General features: G+C 36.1%; 1 protein-coding gene across 1 annotated transcript; it reads right to left on the bottom strand.

Annotated features, from left to right (window-relative positions):
- Nucleotides 1-10,229: 10,229 nt before the first annotated feature.
- LOC121734147 (microfibrillar-associated protein 1) lies at nucleotides 10,230-24,042 on the bottom strand. The gene is made up of 9 exons (XM_042124582.1): nucleotides 23,794-24,042; nucleotides 23,447-23,640; nucleotides 22,979-23,190; nucleotides 21,142-21,254; nucleotides 13,739-13,920; nucleotides 12,993-13,117; nucleotides 11,767-11,910; nucleotides 10,986-11,082; nucleotides 10,230-10,460 (listed from the first exon to the last, which is right to left on the bottom strand). Exons 1-9 carry the CDS (start codon nucleotides 23,888-23,890, stop codon nucleotides 10,275-10,277), a joined length of 1,350 nt encoding a protein of 449 aa, XP_041980516.1. The 5' UTR covers nucleotides 23,891-24,042; the 3' UTR covers nucleotides 10,230-10,274.
- Between the last annotated feature and the right edge of the window lie 181 nt (nucleotides 24,043-24,223).

Raw genomic sequence — 24,223 nt, 5'->3', positions numbered from 1 at the left:
GGCAAAACCAGAGATAGATCAAATATTGGGAACGGCCGTTAGAACTGATGTTGAAATTTTTAGATTTGACGCATTATGACGAAAATCGTCGCTAGGGTTGTTAACTTGTTACCTACGAATTTAAAACTATGACATATTCGCTGGACGTGTTCCTCTTTGGTCGTATTGTTGTTTGTGTTTTGGCACATTCGATTAAAATTGTCAGAATCCAATTTTGAAGCTTTATTTTAAATATTTATAAAAATAAATTGTATCAGCCAGCGCGAGGCACATTCCGTTCATAAGCCTAGTGAAACCCGACGAATTTGACAGATATTGAAACCTGTCCGTCTCTTTGCAGTCGAACTACTGGTTGTTATGTCTATTGTGGCTTTGTTCTTTCTAACTGAGGTTCAAACCTACGCGACCAAGCGACTGCAAAGCGGGAGCGTCAAGTTGCGTCAAGTTGTCAAATATGTGTTTTGAAGTGTACATAACTAGACTTCTTTTTTAAAACCATTTGACAACTTGACGCTCCCGCTTCGCAGTCGCTTGGTCGCGTACCTAGGTTTGAACAAAGGGCGAAATACTTTATATGACAAAATAACTTTCAGCGTTTTACTTCCATTTCTTGGTATTGTCAACAGATATAGGGAATGTAAGCTACAACTAATAAGCTACGGAACTACAATAGACAAGTTTGAGACGATTTCTCGCTACGATGGCCGAAGACCGAGACGATTACTTACATTGTGCTGGTATAGAAATCCGATAATACACGTCATACCTATACAATATATTTTATTTTGTATAACGTTGTTGTAATATAATGTGAGTATAATACTAATCCATACTAATATTATAAATGCGAAAGTGTGCCTGTATGTCTGTTTGTTGCCTCTTCATGCCCAATCCGCTTAACCGATTTTCCTGAATTTTGGTATGGAGATACTTTCAGTCCCGGGAACGGACATAGGATACCTTTTATCCCGGGAAATGTACGGTACCCGCGCGATTAGTATTTTGGCGCAACGGAGTTGCGGGCGTCATTTTTTTTTTTTATGAAATAAGGGGGCAAACGAGCAAACGGGTCACCTGATGGAAAGCAACTTCCGTCGCCCATGGACACTCGCAGCATCAGGAGAGCTGCAGGTGCGTTGCCGACCTTTTAAGAGGGAATAGGGTAACAGGGGAGGGTAGGGATGGGAAGGGAAGAGAATAGGGGAGGATAGGGAAGGGATAGGGTATTTGGCCTCCGGTAAACTCACTCACTCGGCGAAACACAGCGCAAGCGCTGTTTCACGCCGGTTTTCTGTGAGAACGTGGTTTTTCTCCGCTCGAGCCGGCCCATTCGTGCCGAAGCATGGCTCTCCCACGTATATCATCTAGTATTTAAATTTTTAGATAAAGTTATTTCTGTCTTTCTGCCTGTCTACTATTTTAAGCTCAATCTACCGAACCGATTTTATTTAAATTCGATAAGTATGTAGATACCTACTGATGTCTTAGGAAAGAACATAAGGCCAAGAAAAATATAGCGCTTTATAAGCAAATTTTGGGTTTAACTAGAGGTTAAAACATGCACGTTTTACGACGGTTAGTAGTTTTTTACTACCTTGTAGTGTATCTTGTGTATTTTCCCGAAAACATGCACTATACGGAATTTCATTAAAATCTGTTCAGCGGTTTATGTGGACAGAAGACAACCAGACATAGAGACGGCCGCATTCATTGTAAGTATTAATCGAGGAAATTGATTCCTAGGCAGTTGACAGACCAACGTCATTTTGGTCGGATCATGTCAATTCAATGTTAATTGTGATCTGTCGGCTAGCTTTGACGTAATGCGACCAAACTACGTAGGTCCCCCATCTGCTTAGGAATCAACTTCTCTGATAGTGCATAAAATCATAATATAGGTACGTATTTCAAATTAAAATTATTATTTTTCAACATTATTCTAATTGGATTGTTATTACGAATGCCGCTGTTGACCTCAGACCTGACCCTTAAAGTTATTCTGTTTTTTTCGACTTTAAGGGTCGCCTAAGGTTACAAAGTGACATTATTGTTTCTACTCTCTAAACAACGAATTGATGAAGTGAACGTGTCTCAAAGATTAATCGCGCCATGTCAAAACTCAAGACAAACTTTTTCAAAGTCTAGACAGGCTTTTGAACCTGAGGGTGGGTTGCACCAGAGGCGTGGTTAAAGTTAAAGTTATGGTTATAGTTAAGGCTAACTTTAACTTTAACCTTAACTTTGACCACAGAATTTGATAGATGACGCTGCTGGTATAGGAGAACTGTCAAAAATAGCGTTTTGTATGATGTCAGCGTTGGTTCCTTATTTCGCCACGTTCATTTAAAGCCTTGTCGAGCTCAAGGTTATGGTTAAATATGGCGTCCATTTTTGACTTTAACCAAAGATTTGACATTTTGTTTTGTAGTTATAGTTAAAGTTATAGTTAAAGTCACAGTTATAGCTAAAGTAAGTTGGTGCAACCCACCCTTAGGGTTCAATTTAAAAGGCCTCTGATAAAAGTTGCTGAACAAGAATATTTATTCGATCGTTTATTTAGCTAAATGTATGAAAAGAATCTTATAAATTAAGTATAATAAAATAATTGTAATCCTTAAGTATACCTAGTAATTTTTTTTTTTTACTGACCCAACATGTGTAAAGAATTTTGGGTAAAAAAAAAGTTTTGATATACAGCTCCGCATAGATATTATAGATGTAACAAAACTAAGTGATAACAGATCTTTAGGGTGGGTAGCCTATTACATACCTATGTACCTACTGTACGTCCTTTATATTGAGTTCACGGTAAAAGTAGCACTTAGTGCTGAAAGAGCAAAATTTTTTATTGTTATTTGTATGGGCAAACGCCTCCGTGTCATGAATTTTGCCGTACAAAGGCAAAAAAGTTACTCTTTCAGCGCTGCTACTTTCACAGCGAACTCTATATATGGGGCCAATACACACCCTAAAGTATTATTGCACTTAGTTTTCTTTAACAACAATAAAACTCCAAAACAACACTGTAGACGATTGTACTCAATACCATTTTCATATTGCGAAAAGTTCACACATTAGTACATTTGTGTGGAAAAGTGCCAACTCTAAATTACCGTAATAAAGCAAGCTTCCCTTATTCAAGCCAGGCTAGCCAGCATTACGCGACGACCACAGGGGGCCTCCAACTTTTATTATCTTCGAACAACTTCGTGGCTTTTAAAACTTGTCGCTTAACCGTATTGGCCACACGAGAAAAAAGTGTGTATGTCATTGTGTGAATTTAACAGCACTTGTTAAAGTTTATTAGACTGTTACCTCCAGACAGTTTTATTTTTACAGCTAATCCTTTAAAGTAATTGGATACTCAGCTGAACCGAGTTATTCTGCAGTACCCAAAGAACACTATACTCACGGCCCTACCCTTTCAACATACTAATATAGCTGTAGTCTATACTTATATGAAATATCTGACGCCTCCGTTGTCCAGTGGCTTGGAGCGTGGTCGTGGGTTCGATTCCCGCGTTGGAAACATGTTATTTCGAAGTTTGATTAGGACAGAGCAGGCTGATGAATCTGACAAGTAAGATGATCCATGTGTCGGATGGACATGTAAAAAGTCGGTCCTGCGCCTGATCTCTCGCCAGTCGTGTCGGTCGTCCGTCCCACTGGGTTATGAGAGTAAAGAAATAGAGAGTGCTCTTGTGTACTGCGCACACACTTGGGCACTATAAAAGTTAGGCCTGGTACAACCAGCCACTGTCACCGAAACCGGTGTGGGAGTTATTATTATTACTAATCTACAATATTACATGGTATAACAATATGATAGCCAGGTATTCGTTGTAAAATTGGTCTGAAGTGGCCCATTGACTATCCTGCATTGCAGTCCGCCGTGCAGTCCGCCGGCTTATGCAAGATTGTGAATGGAGTCGCAGGCCGGCCGCCATACAGGCCTGCGACTTTTATTTTATTTATTTAGAAAAACTTACAGCTAGATGAACAAATGGTTTTAAAATAACACAGGAAGGCCAAATAACACAAGTTTTCACAGACATAAAATACACTAGAAAAGTTAAACAAAGAAACAAACAGCAAACAAAGAATAGACTACTACTATCCTGCATAAGCCGGCGGACTGCCGTGAATGGACCCTTTAACTGATAATTTTGGGACTTAGCATGCCAGTCCTTAGCATGCTAAGTCCCAAAAGTAGGTATCCAAGTTCAAGCTAGTTTATTCTAGAAAAGCTTGGTTCCATTCGCTATGGTATTGGAACCTGAATGGCAAGTTTGTAGGCCAAAATACGTGGACAAAGGCGATCGGCATTAGCTATGCGAATATGAAATGCCTCCGCCCGCGCCGCCCGCCATATGAATAATGTACAAACGAAGCACAATATATTGCAATGAAATTCATACCGGTATAGTGAATACTAGGAAGACCCTGAAATCTTGCATGATAACGAGAACCGAGACACGCTCAAAAGGGACACACAAGTTAGCACTCTCCGCTTTCAAAAATCTTGTCCCTTACTAGGTGATTTTTTTTAATGAAATAAGGGGGCAAACGAGCAAACGGGTCACCTGATGGAAAGCAACTTCCGTCGCCCATGGGCACTCGCAGCATCAGAAGAGCTGCAAGTGCGTTGCTGGCCTTTTAAGAAGGAATAGGGTAACAGGGAAGGGAATGGGGATTGGGCCTCCGGTAAACTCACTCACTCGGCGAAACACAGCGCAAGCGCTGTTTCACGCCGGTTTTCTGTGAGAACGTAGTATTTCTCCGAGCCGGCCCATTCGTGCCGAAGCATGGCTCTACCATGTATAGGTGATTCATTTATTTCGACACTAGACGTTCCGCACGGCTTCGCTAGCGTATATTAGATATTTCGCAGATAAATTAGTCCACGAAAAATAGACTATGATCCTTCACATCTGTGCCAAATAACATAAACATTGCTCAAGTAGTTCGTGAGATAAGGTCTTTCAAATAATTTCCCTCTATTTTTCCACATTTTCCTATATTTCTTCGCTCTTATTAGTCTTAGCGTGATAAAATAAAGCCTATAGCCTTCCTCGATGGGCTATCTTACACTGAAATAATTTTTCAAATCGGACCAGTAATTCCTGAGATTAGCGCGTTCAAACAAACAAACAAAAAAACTCTTCCGCTTTATAATAATTATTAATTATTAATTAGTATAGAAGTATTGATTAGTATAGATTTATTACTAACTACCGCACTCAGAGACATTTAATTATGATTAACCTTCAATTTAATACAGAGTTTCACAGATAATGTATGAATCAGTCAAAATTTTAAATTAATTACATGTCAGTAATTAATATTCCACTCTGAGTGCGCCATCATACGCAAGACTCAGCAGGGACGGGACTATCTTCGTTAATTTTCATACGTCAAGTTCGTCATTAATCTTTCTCAACTTCAATAGCTAATAAAGTTTATGAAAATGCAATAATCCCATATTAAACGTAAGATATTCATATCTCTCGCCCGTATATCAGTGCTGAGCCGATATCATAAAACTTAAAACTCCCGACGATAAAACTTGTTCTTAAAACCTTATAGATCGTGATCTATTTAGCTTCGGGCCGTAGATCGCGATAGAGCACAGAATTGGATTTTAAAAATGTTTTTTTTTTTCATTGCTAAAGTAGCATTAAATGAATAGGCAGAGAACGTTATTTGGTAGGATAATGTCATGTTAATGTAAGTCGTGAATCGTGAACATAATAATTCTTGGTACAGTTCGACCAAATTAGGTAGAATGTAGATCCGTAGATTCTTTTTAAATGGCCCCGTGGTAAGTACCTGATGGACTTGTGTTACGGGTACCAGACAACGGAAATATATTTAACTAGCTGGTGCCCGCGACTTCGTCCGCGTCAGCATAGTAGATCACGTCCCAAGTATTATACGTGGGAGAGCCATGTTTCGGCACGAATGGGCCGGCTCGACCGGAGAAATACCACGTTCTCACAGAAAACCGGCGTGAAACAGCGCTTGCGCTGTGTTTCGACGAGTGAGTGAGTTTACCGGAGGCCCAATCCCCTACCCTATTCCCTTTCCTACCCTCCCCTATTCCCTTCCCTTCCCATCCCTACCCTATTCCCTCTTAAAAGGCCGGCAACGCACCTGCAGCTCTTCTGATGCTGCGAGTGTCCATGGGCGACGGAAGTTGCTTTCCATCAGGTGACCCGTTTGCTCGTTTGCCCCCTTATTTCATAAAAAAGAAAAGTATTATTTTTCAAAAATATTCAATGTACAGAATTGAGTCTCTTACGATTTTATTAAGTATATGTATAGATGACTTAGTTTGTTCCTAAAAAGGAGAAATAAGACGCAATACAAACGCCTTGACACCATTTCGTTATTTAAAGTAACAGATCCATGGTGGGGCGCTAGGGGTTGGGGGGGCGCAGCCCCCCTAATCAAATGACACTCGAAAACCGTATGTTCAGTGTAGTTTTTAACTTTGTTCTTAAAAATGGAGAAATATGTCTACGTGACATCGTTTTGTTGAAAGAAAATTTTTAGGAGGGGGGGGGGGGGGGGGGGGGCAAACGACACTCGAAATCTGTATAATAAGATAGATAAAAGCTCATAGCAAGGCAAGGAGTGGAGATAGATACAAAGTGTAAAGGAGAAATTTGTAGGAAATTTTATGAGCTTTCATTATGTATGGAACTTTTTTTCTCTACAACGCACCGTTTTAGCGATATGAGCAAAAAACTAAAAATATTGAAACTTGAGCCCCTCCCCCCTAGGCGATATCGTAATAAAATATAGCCTATGTGTTGACCCGACCTCTAAGTAATATTCGTGCAAAATTTGAAGGAAATCCATCCAGTACTTTCTGAGTTTATCCCGGACATACATACAGACTGACAAACAGACAATCAGACAAACAGACAAAAATTCTAAAAACTATATTTTTGGCTTCCATATCGATTGTAGATCACGTCCCAAGTATTATTTTTTAAAAAAATTCAATGTACAGAATTCAGTCTCTTACGATTTTGAAAGAAAGAAAGAAAGAAAAATAAATTTATTTGGTATTTAGCATCTTACAAAAATAATTCTTAACTACTAATACTATCCTATGTAATACCAAATTGATTTTATTATATGTATAGATACTTTTATACTATACATATATTTAAGATTTTTATTAAGTATATGATACACATATTTAATACACATCCAAGACCCAGGAACTTTGACAACTTTTTATTCCGTCGGTGGGATTCGAACCCGCGACCCCCAGCTTGAGCTACCAACAGCCCACCAACTGAGCCACAGAGGTCGCCAATGAATGAATTTCAACCCAGTAGGAACCTACAGACCTAAATACATTTATTAACATTTTCTTGTAATTTCTTCATTACATAATAATTAATATGTACCTAATGCTCTTTACCACAAATAACTTGCCCTGGAATAAATGAAAGTAACGACAAATAAATGAAATAAATAAGAAACGACAACAACACGAAAGCAGGCAGAAATAAGATGAACTTCTTTGCAGTGGCACTTCTAAGTATTTCTTTGCTATCTATGGTTTAAACTCACTTAAATCTAGTTTGCATAATATAATAAATCCGCGTGGTTGATGTAATAGTCAGGGAGCCCTAGAACATTTTTTTTTTATTACTATCAAGCTAATTTTTTGTAAGTAGCTTCATTTTGATAACACAAACAACAGGATACCGTTATAGTCAATCAAGTTTTGTTGATTACATCAGAACCCTAAAACGGAAACCTAACCATCTGATTTTTTGTATATTGGTAGGTTAATAATTATATAATTTAAGAGTAACATTGATCATCCTACAAATAGAACAATCCATATTTTAGGACGATCAAATCAAAGTATGAAATCCTTTCTATCTCTGTTAGCTACCACTTTCAAGATTTTTCGCAGACAAAAATGTTGTTTATCTTATCAGAATGAAGCTACTCACAAAAAATTAGCTTGATACTTAATAAAAAAAATTGTTTTAGGGCTCCCTGACTATAAGGCCCAATTCACACCGGATCGGCAGCGGCCGGCAGCGGCGCGAAGAGCACTTTTAGTGTGAAATAATTTTAAACTTTATTTACATACTTATAACTACTAGTATCGCTTGAAAACTTCAAAAGTGCTCGAGGCGCCGCGCGACCGTCGGCGGAAAGTGCTCGCGGCTTCCCGCGACCGCGCGCGTCGTTGCGAGGCGCCTCGAGGCGTCGCGAGGTGCCGCGAGCACTTTCCGCCGACGGACGCGCGGTGCACAGTGGATCGAAGACATAAGAACTTGAATTTCCAGATGTCATTTTTTGGGCTGAAATATGGTCTCCTCATAGACTTAATATATGGTCTCCTAGTTGTTATTACATAATAAAATGTAAAAAGACGCAGCTAAGGGAGTTACAATTTTTTTATGAAAGTAAAGAACACGGATCATTTAACAAAAAAACAATAGAATATGTCAAGTAGTTCCAGACAATTTAATTTAATTCAGTTGGAACTTGGAAGTTTTAAATTGTTACTGGGGACACTGGAAAAAGAGAGGGTTGATACATTATATAAGCATCACTAGATGACGCTCTTGCAGAATATATTTTATTTTCTTTCTGCAGTATATTTTTATTAAAAGCCTGGATAGTTTGATAAGGAAAAAATACGTAGAAACTTTAATATTTTAATATTTACTTAATAATACAGTACCACAAAATTTATTCAAATTTTAAGTAGTTTTTATACATAAGTTTAAGTTTAAGTAGTACATTTATATTTATTAAAAAAATACATTTTATAATGAGCAACTCTAAACCTCTTCAACACTTTCTACAGAGGCGGTTGAAACGAAACGCTCAAACTTTTCCGCTTTGAAGGCCTTGAAATGAGTAAATTGGTGAAGTTTAAACTCATTTTTGCATAAAAACATGATTCGGGCTTTTGCGGCTTATCAAGCGTAGTTTTGAGTTGTATATCTTTGTTCACTGCTCACTGAGCGCGATCTTCAACATCCCCAATAAATATTCAACGTTTATATTAACCGGTTCATTTCGTTGTACAATTTTGCGGTGCACTTTACGGAGGATAAAATGTGGTAGGTATTTGGTAATTTTTTTAAAACAAACTTTCGTTTTATTATTTGAGCAAATCCTGTATTAGTGATTTTTCTAAATATATTATAAGTAAAACTCACTGACTGACATAGTGATCTATCAACTCACAGCCCAAACCACTGGACGGATCGGGCTGGGCATGCAGGCAATACTTCTTAACGCGAGCGAAGCCGCGGGCAAAAGCTAGTCTTCTAATAAAACATTACTATTTTAACGATACTAACCAGTACAGTAAAAAATGTTAGTGACAAAAATTTAAGATATTTGATTTGTCTTAGAGGTAATCGTTGTAGCTCGAAGCATCTATCATTAGCCGCGTACTGACCAAGCGAGCAGCCTCGCGAGGTAGCCTGGGACATTTGCCGCAGTACGCTTGCCGCGCGAGGCGGCCTCGGTCTTTAATTTTTTTTTATCCGAGGCTGCCTCGCGCGGCATGGCCGAGCAACCGTAAGGCTTATCCAGCGTTTACGCTCATTTTAACTTGAAACGCACAACGAATAAGCAAGGCGAAACACTACCGTCTTGAGTGAGCACGGCAAACGTACCGAGGCGAGTTAGCGCATCGACAAAAACAACACTCGGCTCGGGCCGAGGCACGTCTTGACCGACCGAGGAGCAGCCTCGCGTGGCTGCTCGCTCAGTCAGTACGCGGCTATTAGACTTTAAAAGAATCCTGAATAGTAATCATCGACGACGTGTATACTATACAGTAGACTTACTTCCAATCTTTGTTCCAGTTTCATTTACGTCTTAGGCCTCTTAGGGGCTTGTTACACCTACCGAGTAGTGGCGAGACAGTGCAGAGACAATTTTAATTGGCCGAGAGCACTGTCTCACTGTGGCAATTGTAATCAGGAGCCTAAGCAATATCCCTTACTTTCGACACAATGACTCTTAAGACGGATTATTGCTATTACACATGAAGATGCGCACACAAAATTATTGTGATAGTCTTAAGACCATTGGGTCTCAAGTAAGATTTCTCTGTATTAAAACCGTTTCTATAATAATAGGATTCCGAGGATTATTGCGATTTAGACACGTTCTCCGGTCAAAATTGAACCAACATACGATCAACTTTATCTAATAAAACACTTACAAAGACTATAAACTTATATTATTATCTACACCAGTCTTAACACTATTCACACGTTATGCGAGCGCCTAGCCGACGGTCTGTCGAAGACTTGTTTCATGCCTCCCCTGAAGTTGTTGAGTCTGGCCGCGGCACCTTCGTTACTCCAGGCGGAATCGAACTCTGTAGTATCTTGGTCGACCAGGTGAGTGTATTTCGTACGACCTGATCTACCGAACTTCTTGACTTGCATCACCTGGAATGATTCAATTAAATTAAAATAATAATAAAATGAGAGGTGCCACGGGACACCTAGATGGAACGAAGTTATTAAAAAAACAAAAAAAAAAGAGAGAGAGAAACACGCGCTACCACACGGCTTACAACTATAGCATTTTGCTCTAGTTGTAATATACCGACACTTTTGTGTCGTTACAACTTTTTCCGTCTAGCCCCCTTTCGCAACGCGCGATAAGGAACTTCGTTCCAATAACCGATATTGTAGTGTAAAAAATATATTGTTGAAAATAAAATAATCCATAAATGTTATGTTATGTTTTGTAACTTTTTTTTATTTCAATTATAATAATTCTAAAGATCCAGACTAGCAAAGCTAGTGATTGGCCGATAATGTTGTGGCCGTCCAGCCATTGGTGCAGTGCGGTTTCAAAATAAGCGTGATTTGTTGTCGGATTGAATGATGTGACAATGATTTTGCGTGAAAATACGTTTATTACATATTTTGTATTGATAATATGCATCATGGAAAATATACACATACCTTTGGTAGAACAGTCTTATCAAAGTGATCATCCAGTGTGGCTCCAGAGAAGTCCTGTTTAAACACCTCATCCTCTTTGTCCAAGTAAAAGGCACCTCTGAAAACAACGAATATTATTCTGTAAATCACACTTTTATAACTTTTATGAAGAACATACTAAATGCGGAAGTGATATTTTAGCTGATATTAAAAAGATAACAGTATTTAATTAATCTTTCTTTTAAATCTTTCTTAACAATGCATTTAAGCAAATTTTTTTTGTCCTTGTTTGATAAAAAAGTCACTTGACACATATAAGACTAAATTAATTACTAATTTTTACAAGATGTTTATTAGCTAGGTATGATGTAGATTAGCTACTAGGTAGTAGGTAGTAAAAATATCGCAAGATCAAAGATAAATGGAGTAAATAGTAAAACAAAAATTGCAGGGTTTCAAAACATTATTGTGTTCTTTATAACATACTTTATACCACGAATTTTCTCTTTGGTAAAGATGATAATATGCTGAGTTATACAGGTTGTAACAAAACTAAGTGATAATACTTTAGGGTGTGTATGGGTCCTCTATAAAGAGTTCGCTGTGAAAGTAGCAATGCTGAAAGAGTAACATTTTTTTTCATCTTTGAATGGAAAAATTGCTGACGCGCTAGCCCAAACAAATCACCAAAAAAATTGCTCTTTCAGTGCTGCTACTTTCACAGTTAACTCTATATACGTAACACATCCACACCCTAAAGTATTATCACTTAGTTTTGTTACACCTTGTATAGTTATCTTACCTGTGATAATACTTCTGTAGGAACTTGTATTTGCCCTTGACGGATTTGTTCGTGACCACCTTGGGGTTGAGTCGCGCCTCCACCCTGCGTTCCTCCTCCGTCATATTCCTCAGACGCTCTATGGCCAGCAACTCCTTTTCAGCACTGAAAATATGAAAAAAACACCTGTAGCACTGCCGCGGTAAAGCTATTGCATAGCAAATTATCAACTTGTGAAATTATAATTCGCATACGTCTAGCCGCACAAACACCGTGACGAAGATTGGCAACGCCGCATCGCGGCTGTGCCGGTGGGAGTGGAGGGTGGGGCCTGGGGGGTGCTAAGTATTTTCGTTACGGAATTTCTAGATTCGGTCGCCGCGCTCAAAGCCGCGATATAAGCTATGCAATAGTTTAAAAAATAAAAATTCAATGTCTTGCTAATTCTCTGAGTTAAGAGACACGCTCTACTGGACCACGGAGGCGGCTCATAGGAAGAATAAGTGACGTGGCGCGTCGCTCTGCGTGGCTAGCACGGCGTTGCCCAGTCGATTCTTCGAAAGAAAGTAATGACAGTTTCTTTCCCATGTCTACATATCTTTTTCCCGAGCATGGTGCTACCCATCGACTCGAGTTTCAGTGGACAAAGACAAGAAACTCTTTCCATAGCAACCAATATAGCAACGGTAATCCTACCACAGATTCTAATATTTTCAGATGTCAAAGAAGCTAGAGTCTAGCTAGCGAAAGATGAGACTTGAAAAAGGCGGCAAATTAACAAAATCGACTATACATCGAGTTTTTTAATTTGCCGCCATTTACTCGACACTGGCCAAGGTTTTATAAACGAAGTGCCACAATTAAAAAAAAGAATCAAGAAAGTAAATGTCAAAAGCGGATAAAAATGGTTGTCATGCTTGACATATAGATTTTCAAAAGCGAAAGAAATCGAGATACGAACTTTTTCTCCAATGTTTTTCTGGTAAAACTGTCAAAATTTAGACTCTTTCGTTTGTCTACTGACGGTGTGCTAGGATAGCTGGTGCATTGTAGCTACGCCTAGGCCGGCATAAATAGTCAGTACTTAAGATGCGACACGGTCTCAAGATTCGGCTCTGTGTTTGGTTCAAATTTTGACAGCTAGCCAATCACAGAGCCTGAACCGTGTCTTGAGACCGAGATGCATCTTGGGTACTAACTATTTATACCGGCCTTATTGTGGTCAGACATTAATCAAGTATACTCACGCCTCTCTCTCCTCCTTGTCACGTTTGATCCGCTTCATCTCCCTGAGTTTCCACGCCTCGTACTCCAACTCGTCATTCTCATCATCAGTGCACACGTCGTTTATATTCGCCTCTTTTTGGTCCGACTGGAATTGATGAAAATTTGATAGTGAGTGAGTTTAGTAGGACAGACGCGATAGGAGCAGTGACTTTAAAAAATACTTTAATATTTTATTTTTATTTTATTTCGTCTGGAAGTCCAACAGCTTACAATAAAAAACAGTAATTAACTTAAACTAGAAACTAGGAAGCCAATTACAATTTACAGGTCCTCACAAATAAATACAAGATAAGTTAACTAGAGTCCAGAAGTTCAAACATGACAGGCGCTACATACTACGCATTTAAAGTGAGACTAACGAATCACAAATATGATGGTTATTGCTATTGATATGTGTATATCAATAGCAATAACAATCACTTAATTGTGATATTATACTATCTGGAAGTAGTTGAAAATACCGAATACCGTAAAAACCGAGTTCTATGGCGCCATTTAAATTTTCGTAATTTTTTTTTTCTTATTTAACAAAATTTCACCAAACAGGAACAAATTTAGTGCATACTTCTTGTAGCCAACTTCATACTCTTAAAAATAATGCATCGAACAAACGAAATTAAATCTTATACTCATGGCTCGATATGGAGTCAAGACGTTAAGCACAACACAATTTAATGCTTATTGACTAAAAAGTAAAATTCCATACCTGTGTACTCCTCTGTTCCGATCTGATAGTCTCCTCGACTAGTTTCAAAGCTTCTCTCCTTCTCTCCTCCTTCTCTTTCCTAGCTTCAGACTCTTCTTTCTTCTGTTGCTTCATCTTGCGTTCCCTCTCTGCAACTGTCATTCTTTCTGACGCCCGCACGAAAACTGGCTTCACCCGAGGACCTGAAATAATATAAATGTAAAATATAATTCTCGTGTCACAATGTTAGTTACCGTACTCCTCTGAAACGGCTTTACCGATTTTTACCAAATTTTATATGCATATTCAGTAGGTCTGAGAATCGGCTACTGACTACTTTTTATATTGATAAGTGCATTTGTTGAATAAATAATAGTAAATTATTACAACTCGAGACTGACGGCGAACATTGTTTCTGCAACGGGATAGCGATGGACGTTGCCATGGTGCCATACTTATTTAGTCACTTTATATATATAATATCTATGGACGCTTCACACCACGTCAGTCTGGCCCCGTGCTAAGTACCTGAAGGACTTGTGTTACAGGTACCAGACAACGGAAATATATTTAATACTTTTATACTATACATAATATATTTATTATATCATACACATATTTAATACACATCCAGACCCGGGAACATTGAAAACTTTTTGTTCCGTCGGCGGGATTCGAACCCGCGACCCCCGGCTTGAGCTACCGACGCGCTCACCACTGAGCCACAATACTTTATATTTATGGCAAAACAACGTTTGCAGGGACAGCTAGTATAAATTTAAAATATAAAAAATGTCCTTTTACTTTTTAGTATGAAATCACAAAATATATTTTAACACTAGATGACACCTGCAAATCCGTAGCGCCAAAATTCATTCATCGCGCGGAAACCAAACAGTTTTTCGGGATAACAAGTGAGTGCCTCCGCTGCCATCGCCGGCTGAGATATATAACGCTGGCACTTAAATGGGAACCGGTGAAAATGCGTAAAACGCTAGGTTCCAGTGCCGATAGACAAATTTTAAAAAGAAATAATCATAATCTCAAATATTCGACTTCTTAACCGACTTCCAAAGGTGGAGGTTATTTGTTCAGCTGTGGATATTTTAGTTTATTGTGATGCATTTTCATCTACCTTTTTTTTTTTTAATTATAAAATTGGGGCCGTCTATGGACTGTTCGCCAATATCCTTTTTTTGTTATTTTCTTATTTAGATTTTTCGCACCAAGGATAATTGAAATAATACTATTTTTAATTAATTGTAGTCCATCACGCCATTGACTTTTTTTTTTATATATACTTAATAGAATAGATTATAATATATAATGTATATTTCATCTACCTTAGCTTTACTACATTTTTTCAGCTACCAAAAAGTAAGATTTTGCACCACAGTATTATACCCCATGGTATAAGTCGCTAGTTGACACGATTCACGTCAGCTCCGCGAAAAAAATTGCTAAAAAATATAAATAAAAACTTTTTAACAACAAGTGCATTAAAAAACAACATATCTAGTGACAATACATAAGTGGAAACGTTATCTTTGTGAAAAATTAAGTGCATCTGTGTTTTTTACTTAATGAACACCAACCAAAATAAACTTGACAAAATAACAAAAACAATAATTAATTATTAGAACCAAATCTGTGTCAGTGCCTAAAAAAGTGTCTTCAATGAAAATATTAACATTCCAGTGCCAAAAGTGAATTACAAACATTTTTTAATAAAAGTAAAAAGAACAAAGAACTATCCTAATTAAATTCTACCCTAAAGACTAAATTATTGTTAACAAATAAATTAAGCAGAAACAGACTGTAAAAGTTGCACGTCTACGTAACACACTGGTTGGCGTAATGCTCCAGTAGTTTATTTTAACGTAGGAAACCAGGTTCGATCCCAGCTATCCGGCAAGTGAAACTTTTTCAAACAAAACACTACTAAAACGAATTGATGCATAATATGTCGTAAAAAGGAAAGGAAGATTTTATACTGTATTCACACTTCTGTTTAGTATTCGACATAAAACATAATATTAGTACTCCTATCAGCCAACAGAGGGCGCTATAACAAGATTACAATCGTCAACTAAAACAGAACTTCAATATTAGTAAAATGGATAGTCCGAATTATGTGACGATCAGACCAAAAAAATTATTCCATTCTAAATCATTTGAATCACTTAATCAGAACAATAATGAGTACCTCAGTTTGTCAAGTTGTTCATCTAACTCTGAGCTATTACACAAAAGTTTTGATCTGTCTACGTTAGAACCTGAGAACATGACAAGCATGCAAAAGAAAGTAAAAAATCTAACGTCTTTATTAGAGAGCACACAGAACGAATTAGATAATATTATTATTGAGAATAACAGCCTCAAGAAAGAAATAATACACTTAAACCAACAAGTAGAGTCACTAAAATTACTATGTGCTAGTCCGTGCTCTTCAAAACCAAGTAGAAATAGCAGTATTCGGTCTTCTAAAAAGAATAAAGCAGCGGAAAAATTGACAAGAGAGCCTACTAATAAAATAATAACACCTTTCAAGATCAGCGTTAAAACAAAAGAATGTAATCATAAAGAGGTCCAGACAGAGACATATTCAAACTCTCTATTGCAACAAGTAAAGTCTAAAAATACTATTTACATATTTGGAGGACGTCAATGCAGGGGTTTAGCTAATACGCTGAGGAAAACAAGACAGAACAATAATTATGAAAAGCTTGAAATTGTATCGTTTTTGAAAATTGGAGCGTCTACGGAAGAAATTATAAAGACTGTAAATTTATATAACATTACAAGTAACGATAAAATAGTGTTATGTATAGGTGAACATGATTGTAATCCAATGAAAATTATGTCAGAGCTATGTTGTTTCCTTAAAACTTTGAAATTAAATGTTCCAATATTTATTCTTAGTGTTATCCGTAACATACATCTTAATGAATGGAAATTGAATAATATGATTCAGATGACATGTAATAGTTTTAAGAATTGCGAATTTATAAATCTGTCTAACTTATATAAAATTAATAATTTGAACATATGTAAATTAATTAGTTCTTCTATTGATAATAAGTATTATGAGTCTAATTTCTTACATTTTAAGCCAAAAAGAACAATATACAGCATGCAAAATAAAATAAAATTAAACTTTTCAAAATTCCGTAAAAATATACAGTTAAATAGTAGGAACTCTCATACTTACAAAAATAACATTTCAGATAAAAACTTAAATATAATAAATAATAAAATTACTACAAACCCTGACAATAAATTACAGAAAAAAATTACAGACTACTTCAAGACTACTACAAGTTTTTTTCGAGACAAATCAAAAACAACAAATTAAATTGTTACACCAAAATATAGCTAGTTTTCACAGCAAAAGATGTTTACTGGAGACTGCTCTTGCACAACTCCATGATTCTAATAAACAACCTGATATTGTTTGTTTAAGTGAAACTTTTATTAAAAAGGGATCTGAATGTAACTTGCATCTAAATAATTTCAAATTAGCAGCACATTATAGTAGAGAAAATAAACAAAAAAGGGGAGGTGTATGTATACTTGTTAGTAAAGGCTGGTCATTTGAATATAACAATCTTCATTTAGATATGTCTATCGATCATGTGTTTGAGTGTTGTGGAATTGAAATATTAGGACTTAATATTGTCGTACTTTGTTTATATAGAACTCCAAATTCAAACAGTATTGTATTCTTCCAAAAATTAGATCTGCTACTTCATAAGCTAACCAAAAATAAACACAAACGTATTATAATAGCTGGGGACTTAAATATAAATTTATTAAAACATGATAAAGAAGCAAATTTCTTACGTGATATATCTAAAAATTATAATATGACTATACACTTTAGTGACCCTACTAGACATTTAACCTGTATCGATAATATCATAAGCAACTTACCAGATGTAACAGCTGAACTATTGCATTTAGGTCTTTCAGACCACAATACGGCACAACAAATATCATTCCCGATAGATATAAAAAAACGCTCTATAACTGAAATTCATTACACATTTAAACGGGACTATAGTAACATGAATATTGAAAAATTTAAAAAATATTTAGCTAGCCTCACATTTTCGGAATGTCTGAATAAAAATAATTACAATGACGCTTTTAATAACTTTTATGACCTCTTTTTATTATTATACTTACTTTGCTTTCCTGTCATTCGCTTTAAAACATCTATTAATAAGAAAACCGTGCCTAATTGGATTACCAAAGGCCTTAAAATTAGCAGCAAAACGAAAAGAAAGTTACAAGTAACATATTATAAGAGTAAATCTGAAATAGCAAAAAATAGATATAAAAAATATTCAAAAATACTAAGAACATGTTTTAGGCACGCCGAAAAAAATTACCACAGCAAGTATATTGAAAATTCGAAAAATAAATGTAAAGCCTCATGGAACATTATCAAAAAGTGTTCTAATCAGTGCAATGACAAAACATTTATTAAAGAAATTAATATTAACAAGAATATAATAGATACTCCGCAAGAAATAGCAAATGCTTTTAATAATTATTTTATTGATACATCAAATCTGGACATAAATTCTAATTCTATTAATAACCGAAAATTTGACATGCCTAATCATAATAATAAAAGTATTTTCTTATATCCGTGTACATGTAAAGAAACTCTTCAGATAATTGACTCTCTAAAAAATACAAATGCTGTTGGTCATGATGAGATATCCACAAAAATAATAAAAAAGTGTAAACACGTGTTGGCCCCAATCCTAACATATCTAATAAATCAATCATTTTGTGAAGGAACTTTTCCAGATAAATTAAAATTGTCAGTTATCAAGCCTCTACACAAAAAGGGTGATAAAAAACAACTAAATAATTATAGACCTATTACGCTTGTTCCTATATTTTCAAAAATATTTGAAAAAGCTATGCATAGAAGGATCACTAGCTTTATAAAAAAATATGATATCATAAAAAACGAACAGTTCGGTTTTCAAAAAAATAAATCAACGCTACAAGCTTGTTACAATCTAACGAACCAGATCATAAATGCCATGGATAATCGAGAATATGCTACTGTAATATTTATTGACATGACCAAGGCGTTCGACTTTGTATCACATGAAATACTCCTCAACAAACTAGAACGACTAGGAATCAGAGGGCCTGCCTTAGCTTGGATAAAATCGTTTATCTCCGATAGAACACAATATACTGAAATAGAATATATAAATATATACAAAGAATTAAATAAATGTAAATCTAGAAGTAAGTTTAATCGTTATGGAGTGCCTCAAGGCTCAGTATTAGGTCCACTGTTATTTCTTTTTTATATAAATGACATTCCCTATTTGACTAAGCTTTATAAATTGACATTATTCGCAGATGACATTTCTATTTTATTTACACATAAGAAAATTGACATAGCGAAAATTGAATCTGACATTAATAAAACACTAAAGACCATCATTGATTGGCTGACATTAAATAATTTACAAATAAATATAAGTAAAACGAAATACATACAATTCATAAATTACAATAAAAAACCACTAAGACTACAACTATCTTACGAAAATCAACAAATTACGGAGGTTCATGATAACTTATTCTTGGGGATTCAGATAGACAGATATTGTAATTGGCAGGCTCACATAGATAGAGTATGTAACAAAATTAATAGATTTGTGTTTGTTCTAAGTAGTCTTACGAGAACAGTGAACGAACATGCAGCGTTAATGGCTTATCACGGCTATGTGTCAACTGTTCTTAGCTATGGACTTATTATTTGGGGAAATTCCTCACATATAGACAAGGCATTTATAGCTCAAAAGAAATGCCTTAGAGCAATAGCTAAAAAACCGCCGTATGAATCTTGTAAGCCAGTGTTTAAAAAATTTAACATTCTGCCTTTACCGTGCATATACATTCTAGAGGTATTTAAATTTGTCATCAAAAATAAGAATTCTTTTACACAATTGATAGATAAATACCCCACGAAATATTTTCGTAATCAACACAGATTAATTATAGACAGAAAACCCAAAACAACTATTTTCCTTAAAAATAGCCACTCCATGTGTGTTAAAATTTACAATAAGGTGCCGGCACATTTAAAAGGTTTAACATACAATAGATCTGTAAGAGAACTGAAAAAAATGCTAATGAATAAGTGTTATTACAGTGTAAAAGAATTCTTAGAGTCGTAAACTTACCTGTGATATATTATCTTTTATTATTATTATTTTAAGGATGGTAAAATGACATATGGAATGAGATTAATTTCTAATTTGTTGTATTTGTTATATTTAATTTTAGTATTTTAAATTGACATGCTATGTATAAAATTAGTGGTTCATTATTTATTAAGTATAATTTATTTTAGGAGTATTGATTGAATTGTAATTTTTTATTTTTTATTTTATAATATAGTATTATTTTAGGAATTTAAAATGAATTGTTATAAATGACTATTATGTACTTAGATTTAAAACTATATTGCACACCATGTATGTGGTATAAATTACAATACTTGACATAGATACTCAATGAAATATTTTTACCAGTAGCTTAGTAATATAATATATAATAATGTAATTGAACTTTGACAATAATAATAATTTGCATGCCTCATATAGGTTAGAATAAGTTGCACCTCCTGTATTATAAATCTGTAACATCTTTTCACCTACTTATTCTGCAAATAAATGATTTGATTGATTTGATTTGATATACTTCCGAAGGTACTGAACAAAACTTCGAACTCCTTATACATGTTAGAGAGTTTTAGCGTTGTTTAAAGAAGCAAAGGTACATATTATATTATGCTACTATGCAGATAACATTTATCATCAAAATCATCACTACCATTAAAATATGCATCCTCACATTATGACCTTATTATTTGTACTTTTCATAGTCCTTTAGCTCAAGACTGATGTTTTTGATCATTATTCTGTCATTTGACAAGCGATGTTTGCCGAATAGGCGCCGGCAGCCTATTCGGCAAACATCGCGTGACTTCGGCAAACTTCGGAAAACGGCGCCGGCAGGCACTCCCGGATAAAAATAATCCTATGTCCTTTCCCGGGACTCAACATATTTTTACACCTAATTTTAGCAAAATCGCCTCAGTAGTTTAAGCTTGAAGAGATAAGGGACAGACAAAGACACTTTCGCATCAATTATAATATAAGTATGGATTATTGTAAAGTACATAATATGGGGACATGCTAGTTATTATGTTATCTGTAAAAAAGCAAGCTGCTTATAAGGTCTAATAGCTATGCATGCTAATAGCTAGCATGATCTAATAGCTAATTTTTCAGCAAATACAAGACATTTTAAAAAGTATAATGTAACAACTGCAACATGGTTTGGTGGAATATTAATTCCATAATAACTACATTATTTACCTGTATCTTCTTCACTGTCAGTATACTCTGTGTCTGACGATCCACTCTCCTCCTTATCTCCATCCAGCATCTCTTCATCATCAACTCTGCCAAGCACTTCTTTTTCAGCCTCCCTGTAAACCAGTCATAAGATCATGTTTTCTGTTAAACTTGTCAAACAAATACCATATTTTAAAACAATTGATTATTTTGTAAAACTGTCCAACCTAGCCCTGTAAAAAAATTTTAATTATCATCTACAAAATATGTTAAACCACAGATATGGATCAAGATAGATACTGCATGTCGCTCAATTTGTATGAAAACATGCGTGCCACTTTTTAATTAAAAAGTTTAGGCATTTAGGCATATTTAAAATTCCAATTGACGTCCGATTCTGATAGCAGACTAAAGAACTGACTTTCGAAAGACGAGCATTGCTTGTCGTTTTAGGAGCGCGATATGGCACGCGAAGTACATACACATGCGGTATCTATCACGATCTATGTCTGTGGTTAAAACAATGAAAACTACACATGATACACATACAATAATATAGCCAAGACTTTTTAGAATAGATAGACGTAGGTTGCACGATCAGATCTGATCCATCAATCTGGTAAATATTGACGGAAAACTGATCATCTAACCCACGGATTGATGGACTGATATTTTTTTTATTATGTACTTTCATAGCTGGGCACCGTTAATCAAATAGTTAACTTCGTTAATCGTTAATCCGTTAAAGAAATAGTTAGCTTCGTAAAACGTTAAAGTGTTGCATTTTGGACAAATTAAACGCAAGTTAACGTTAATCGTTAATCCGTTAATATGTGTAATATGGTCTTGTTATAACTTATATTATTGCGTTAGTGTACATGTTACGCACAAAGACTGAAAACGATTTCTGCTGCTGCTGCTGACTATGAAATGACTTCTGCTCAACTGGCCTGGTTTCATTGAAACCAGAGTGCTCTTGTGTATTGCGTACACACTTGGGCACTTTAAAATTACTCCTGCGTAACGTGCTCTTGTGTATTGCGCACACACTTGGGCACTATAAAATTACTCCTGCGTAACTGGCCTAGTTTCATTGAAACCAGAGTGCTCTTGTGTATTGCGCACACACTTGGGCGCTATTAAAATACTCCTGAGTAACTAACCTGGTTTCAGAACGCATCGTGGCCGTTTTCATTAGGGCCCCAACACGGATTCGCGTCGTGGCTGTTTTTAAATGCTCAGAACGCGTCATGGCTTTTCTCGATTACCACAACGCGTTGTGGTCGAATAGCACGTCAGCCACGACACGAATTTCGCTATGTGGTATTTCTGTGATTACTAGAACGTGTCGTGGCCGTTTCACTATGACCACAACGCATTATGAGCCATTTTTTCACTCACTGAGCGTTTTCGATCTTTGAGTGTAACATACATACAAAACCTGTTGGTTTAGGTTCTTGAAGTTAACAGGTTAGGGACATAACAAAATACTTCTATAATTACTGTATTCTACCTAACTAAATTACACTGCACTCTTCTTTATCAACATGCAAATAATCGCTGGCAGTAAATAATAACAATAAACAAATCACTGTTCACTCTATTTTTCGCGCCGCACCGCGGTGCCGTGCGGTAAATAGTAGGCATTGGATTAACGATTAACAGATTTTTGCGTATTAACGGAAATTAACCAGTCCGTTAATATTTTCAAAAGTTAACTTAAAAGTTAATCCGTTAATCAAAATGTTAGCTTTGTTAATTAACGATTAACGGATTAACGAGTTAATGCCCAGCTATGTGTACTTTTTATAACCATCAGTATTCTGTCAATCAGATTGATTGATCAAAAATTGATCACCGTGCAGCTAATTTGGCTTTAACAGCCTGTCTCCTTCTCTCAATTTCTTCCTCGTCCAATTCATCCTCACTCTCGGAGCTGTGCCGTGCCTCCTCTGCGCTGGACTCTGATTCCACCTCGGGCTCCGCATCAATAATCTCCGGCTTGTGTTCCGATCTGCGCGGCGGTGAATGTGCAGCCACACGTAACCGACGTAGACGAGGATCATCCACCTGAAATATTCAATTTTCTTCATTATAGAATGTAATGTTCACAAAATGAATGATGATAATAATTAATCACAAATAGCTTGTTTTGTTTTTTTTTTATGAAATAAGGGGGCAAAAGAGCAAACGGGTCACCTGCTGGAAAACAACTACCGTCGTCCATGGACACTCTCAACATCACAAGAGCTGCAGGTGCATTGCCGGCCTTTTAAGAGGTATGGGGAAGCTGATGATTATGTTACAATATAAAATTAGAACTCACTTCATTTTCTGATTCACTCTGTTGCTCCTCTTTTCTTCCTATAACTGGAGCAATTTGATGCCTTCTTTCTGGCCTCTGCTGTTCTATGAAATCTTCAGTGTCAGATTCCTCAGATGATGATACTCCTTGGGCATAATCTGGTTTCTTCCCCGATATATACCTTTGGACTTTCACTTTTTTCATAGAAATTTCACCTGAAAATCACAAATTGAAGCCTGTATGCATTTTAGAAACAAGCCATTATCAGAGTAGGATAACACATTGATTAAATTGATAGATCAGTGTGCACAGTGCAACTTGTTTTGGAGGTTAGTATTATAAATAATGGATTTGTATTTATATTTTACCTTTTTCATTTCTTACTGGTACCGCTCCTGCTGTACTTTGTATACCAGTGGGCTGTGCTGGTAAAACATTCACATTAAAATTTTGTCTGAACTCCATTATGTTGTCTTTATTTTTGTACTCGTAAACATTCAATCGCAAAATATAAAAGGATTTAAATATTCAATTCAAACTGTACAAAAACTAGTATATTAATTGAGTTTTATATAAATTTCTTGTGTAAAAACAAAATAATATTTTATTTTGTAAACTCTAGTTTACAAACGTCAAGGCAGTCGTATTCGCCATTACACTTTTGAGTTTTGACATCTTTGATCACCTCTCGTCTGTTGACTGTCTAATGCCGCGGCCGCACATGCGTTTAAAGTGGCCCATTCACGGCAGGCCGCCGCGGCCGCCCACCGGCCTTGCCGTCCGCCGGCTTATATGCAG

This window comes from Aricia agestis, chromosome 15 (genome assembly GCF_905147365.1).
Source record: "Aricia agestis chromosome 15, ilAriAges1.1, whole genome shotgun sequence".
Classification (NCBI taxonomy): domain Eukaryota; kingdom Metazoa; phylum Arthropoda; class Insecta; order Lepidoptera; family Lycaenidae; genus Aricia; species Aricia agestis.
Note: the sequence above shows the minus strand (reverse complement) of the source record. Positions and strands in the feature narration are given on the sequence as shown.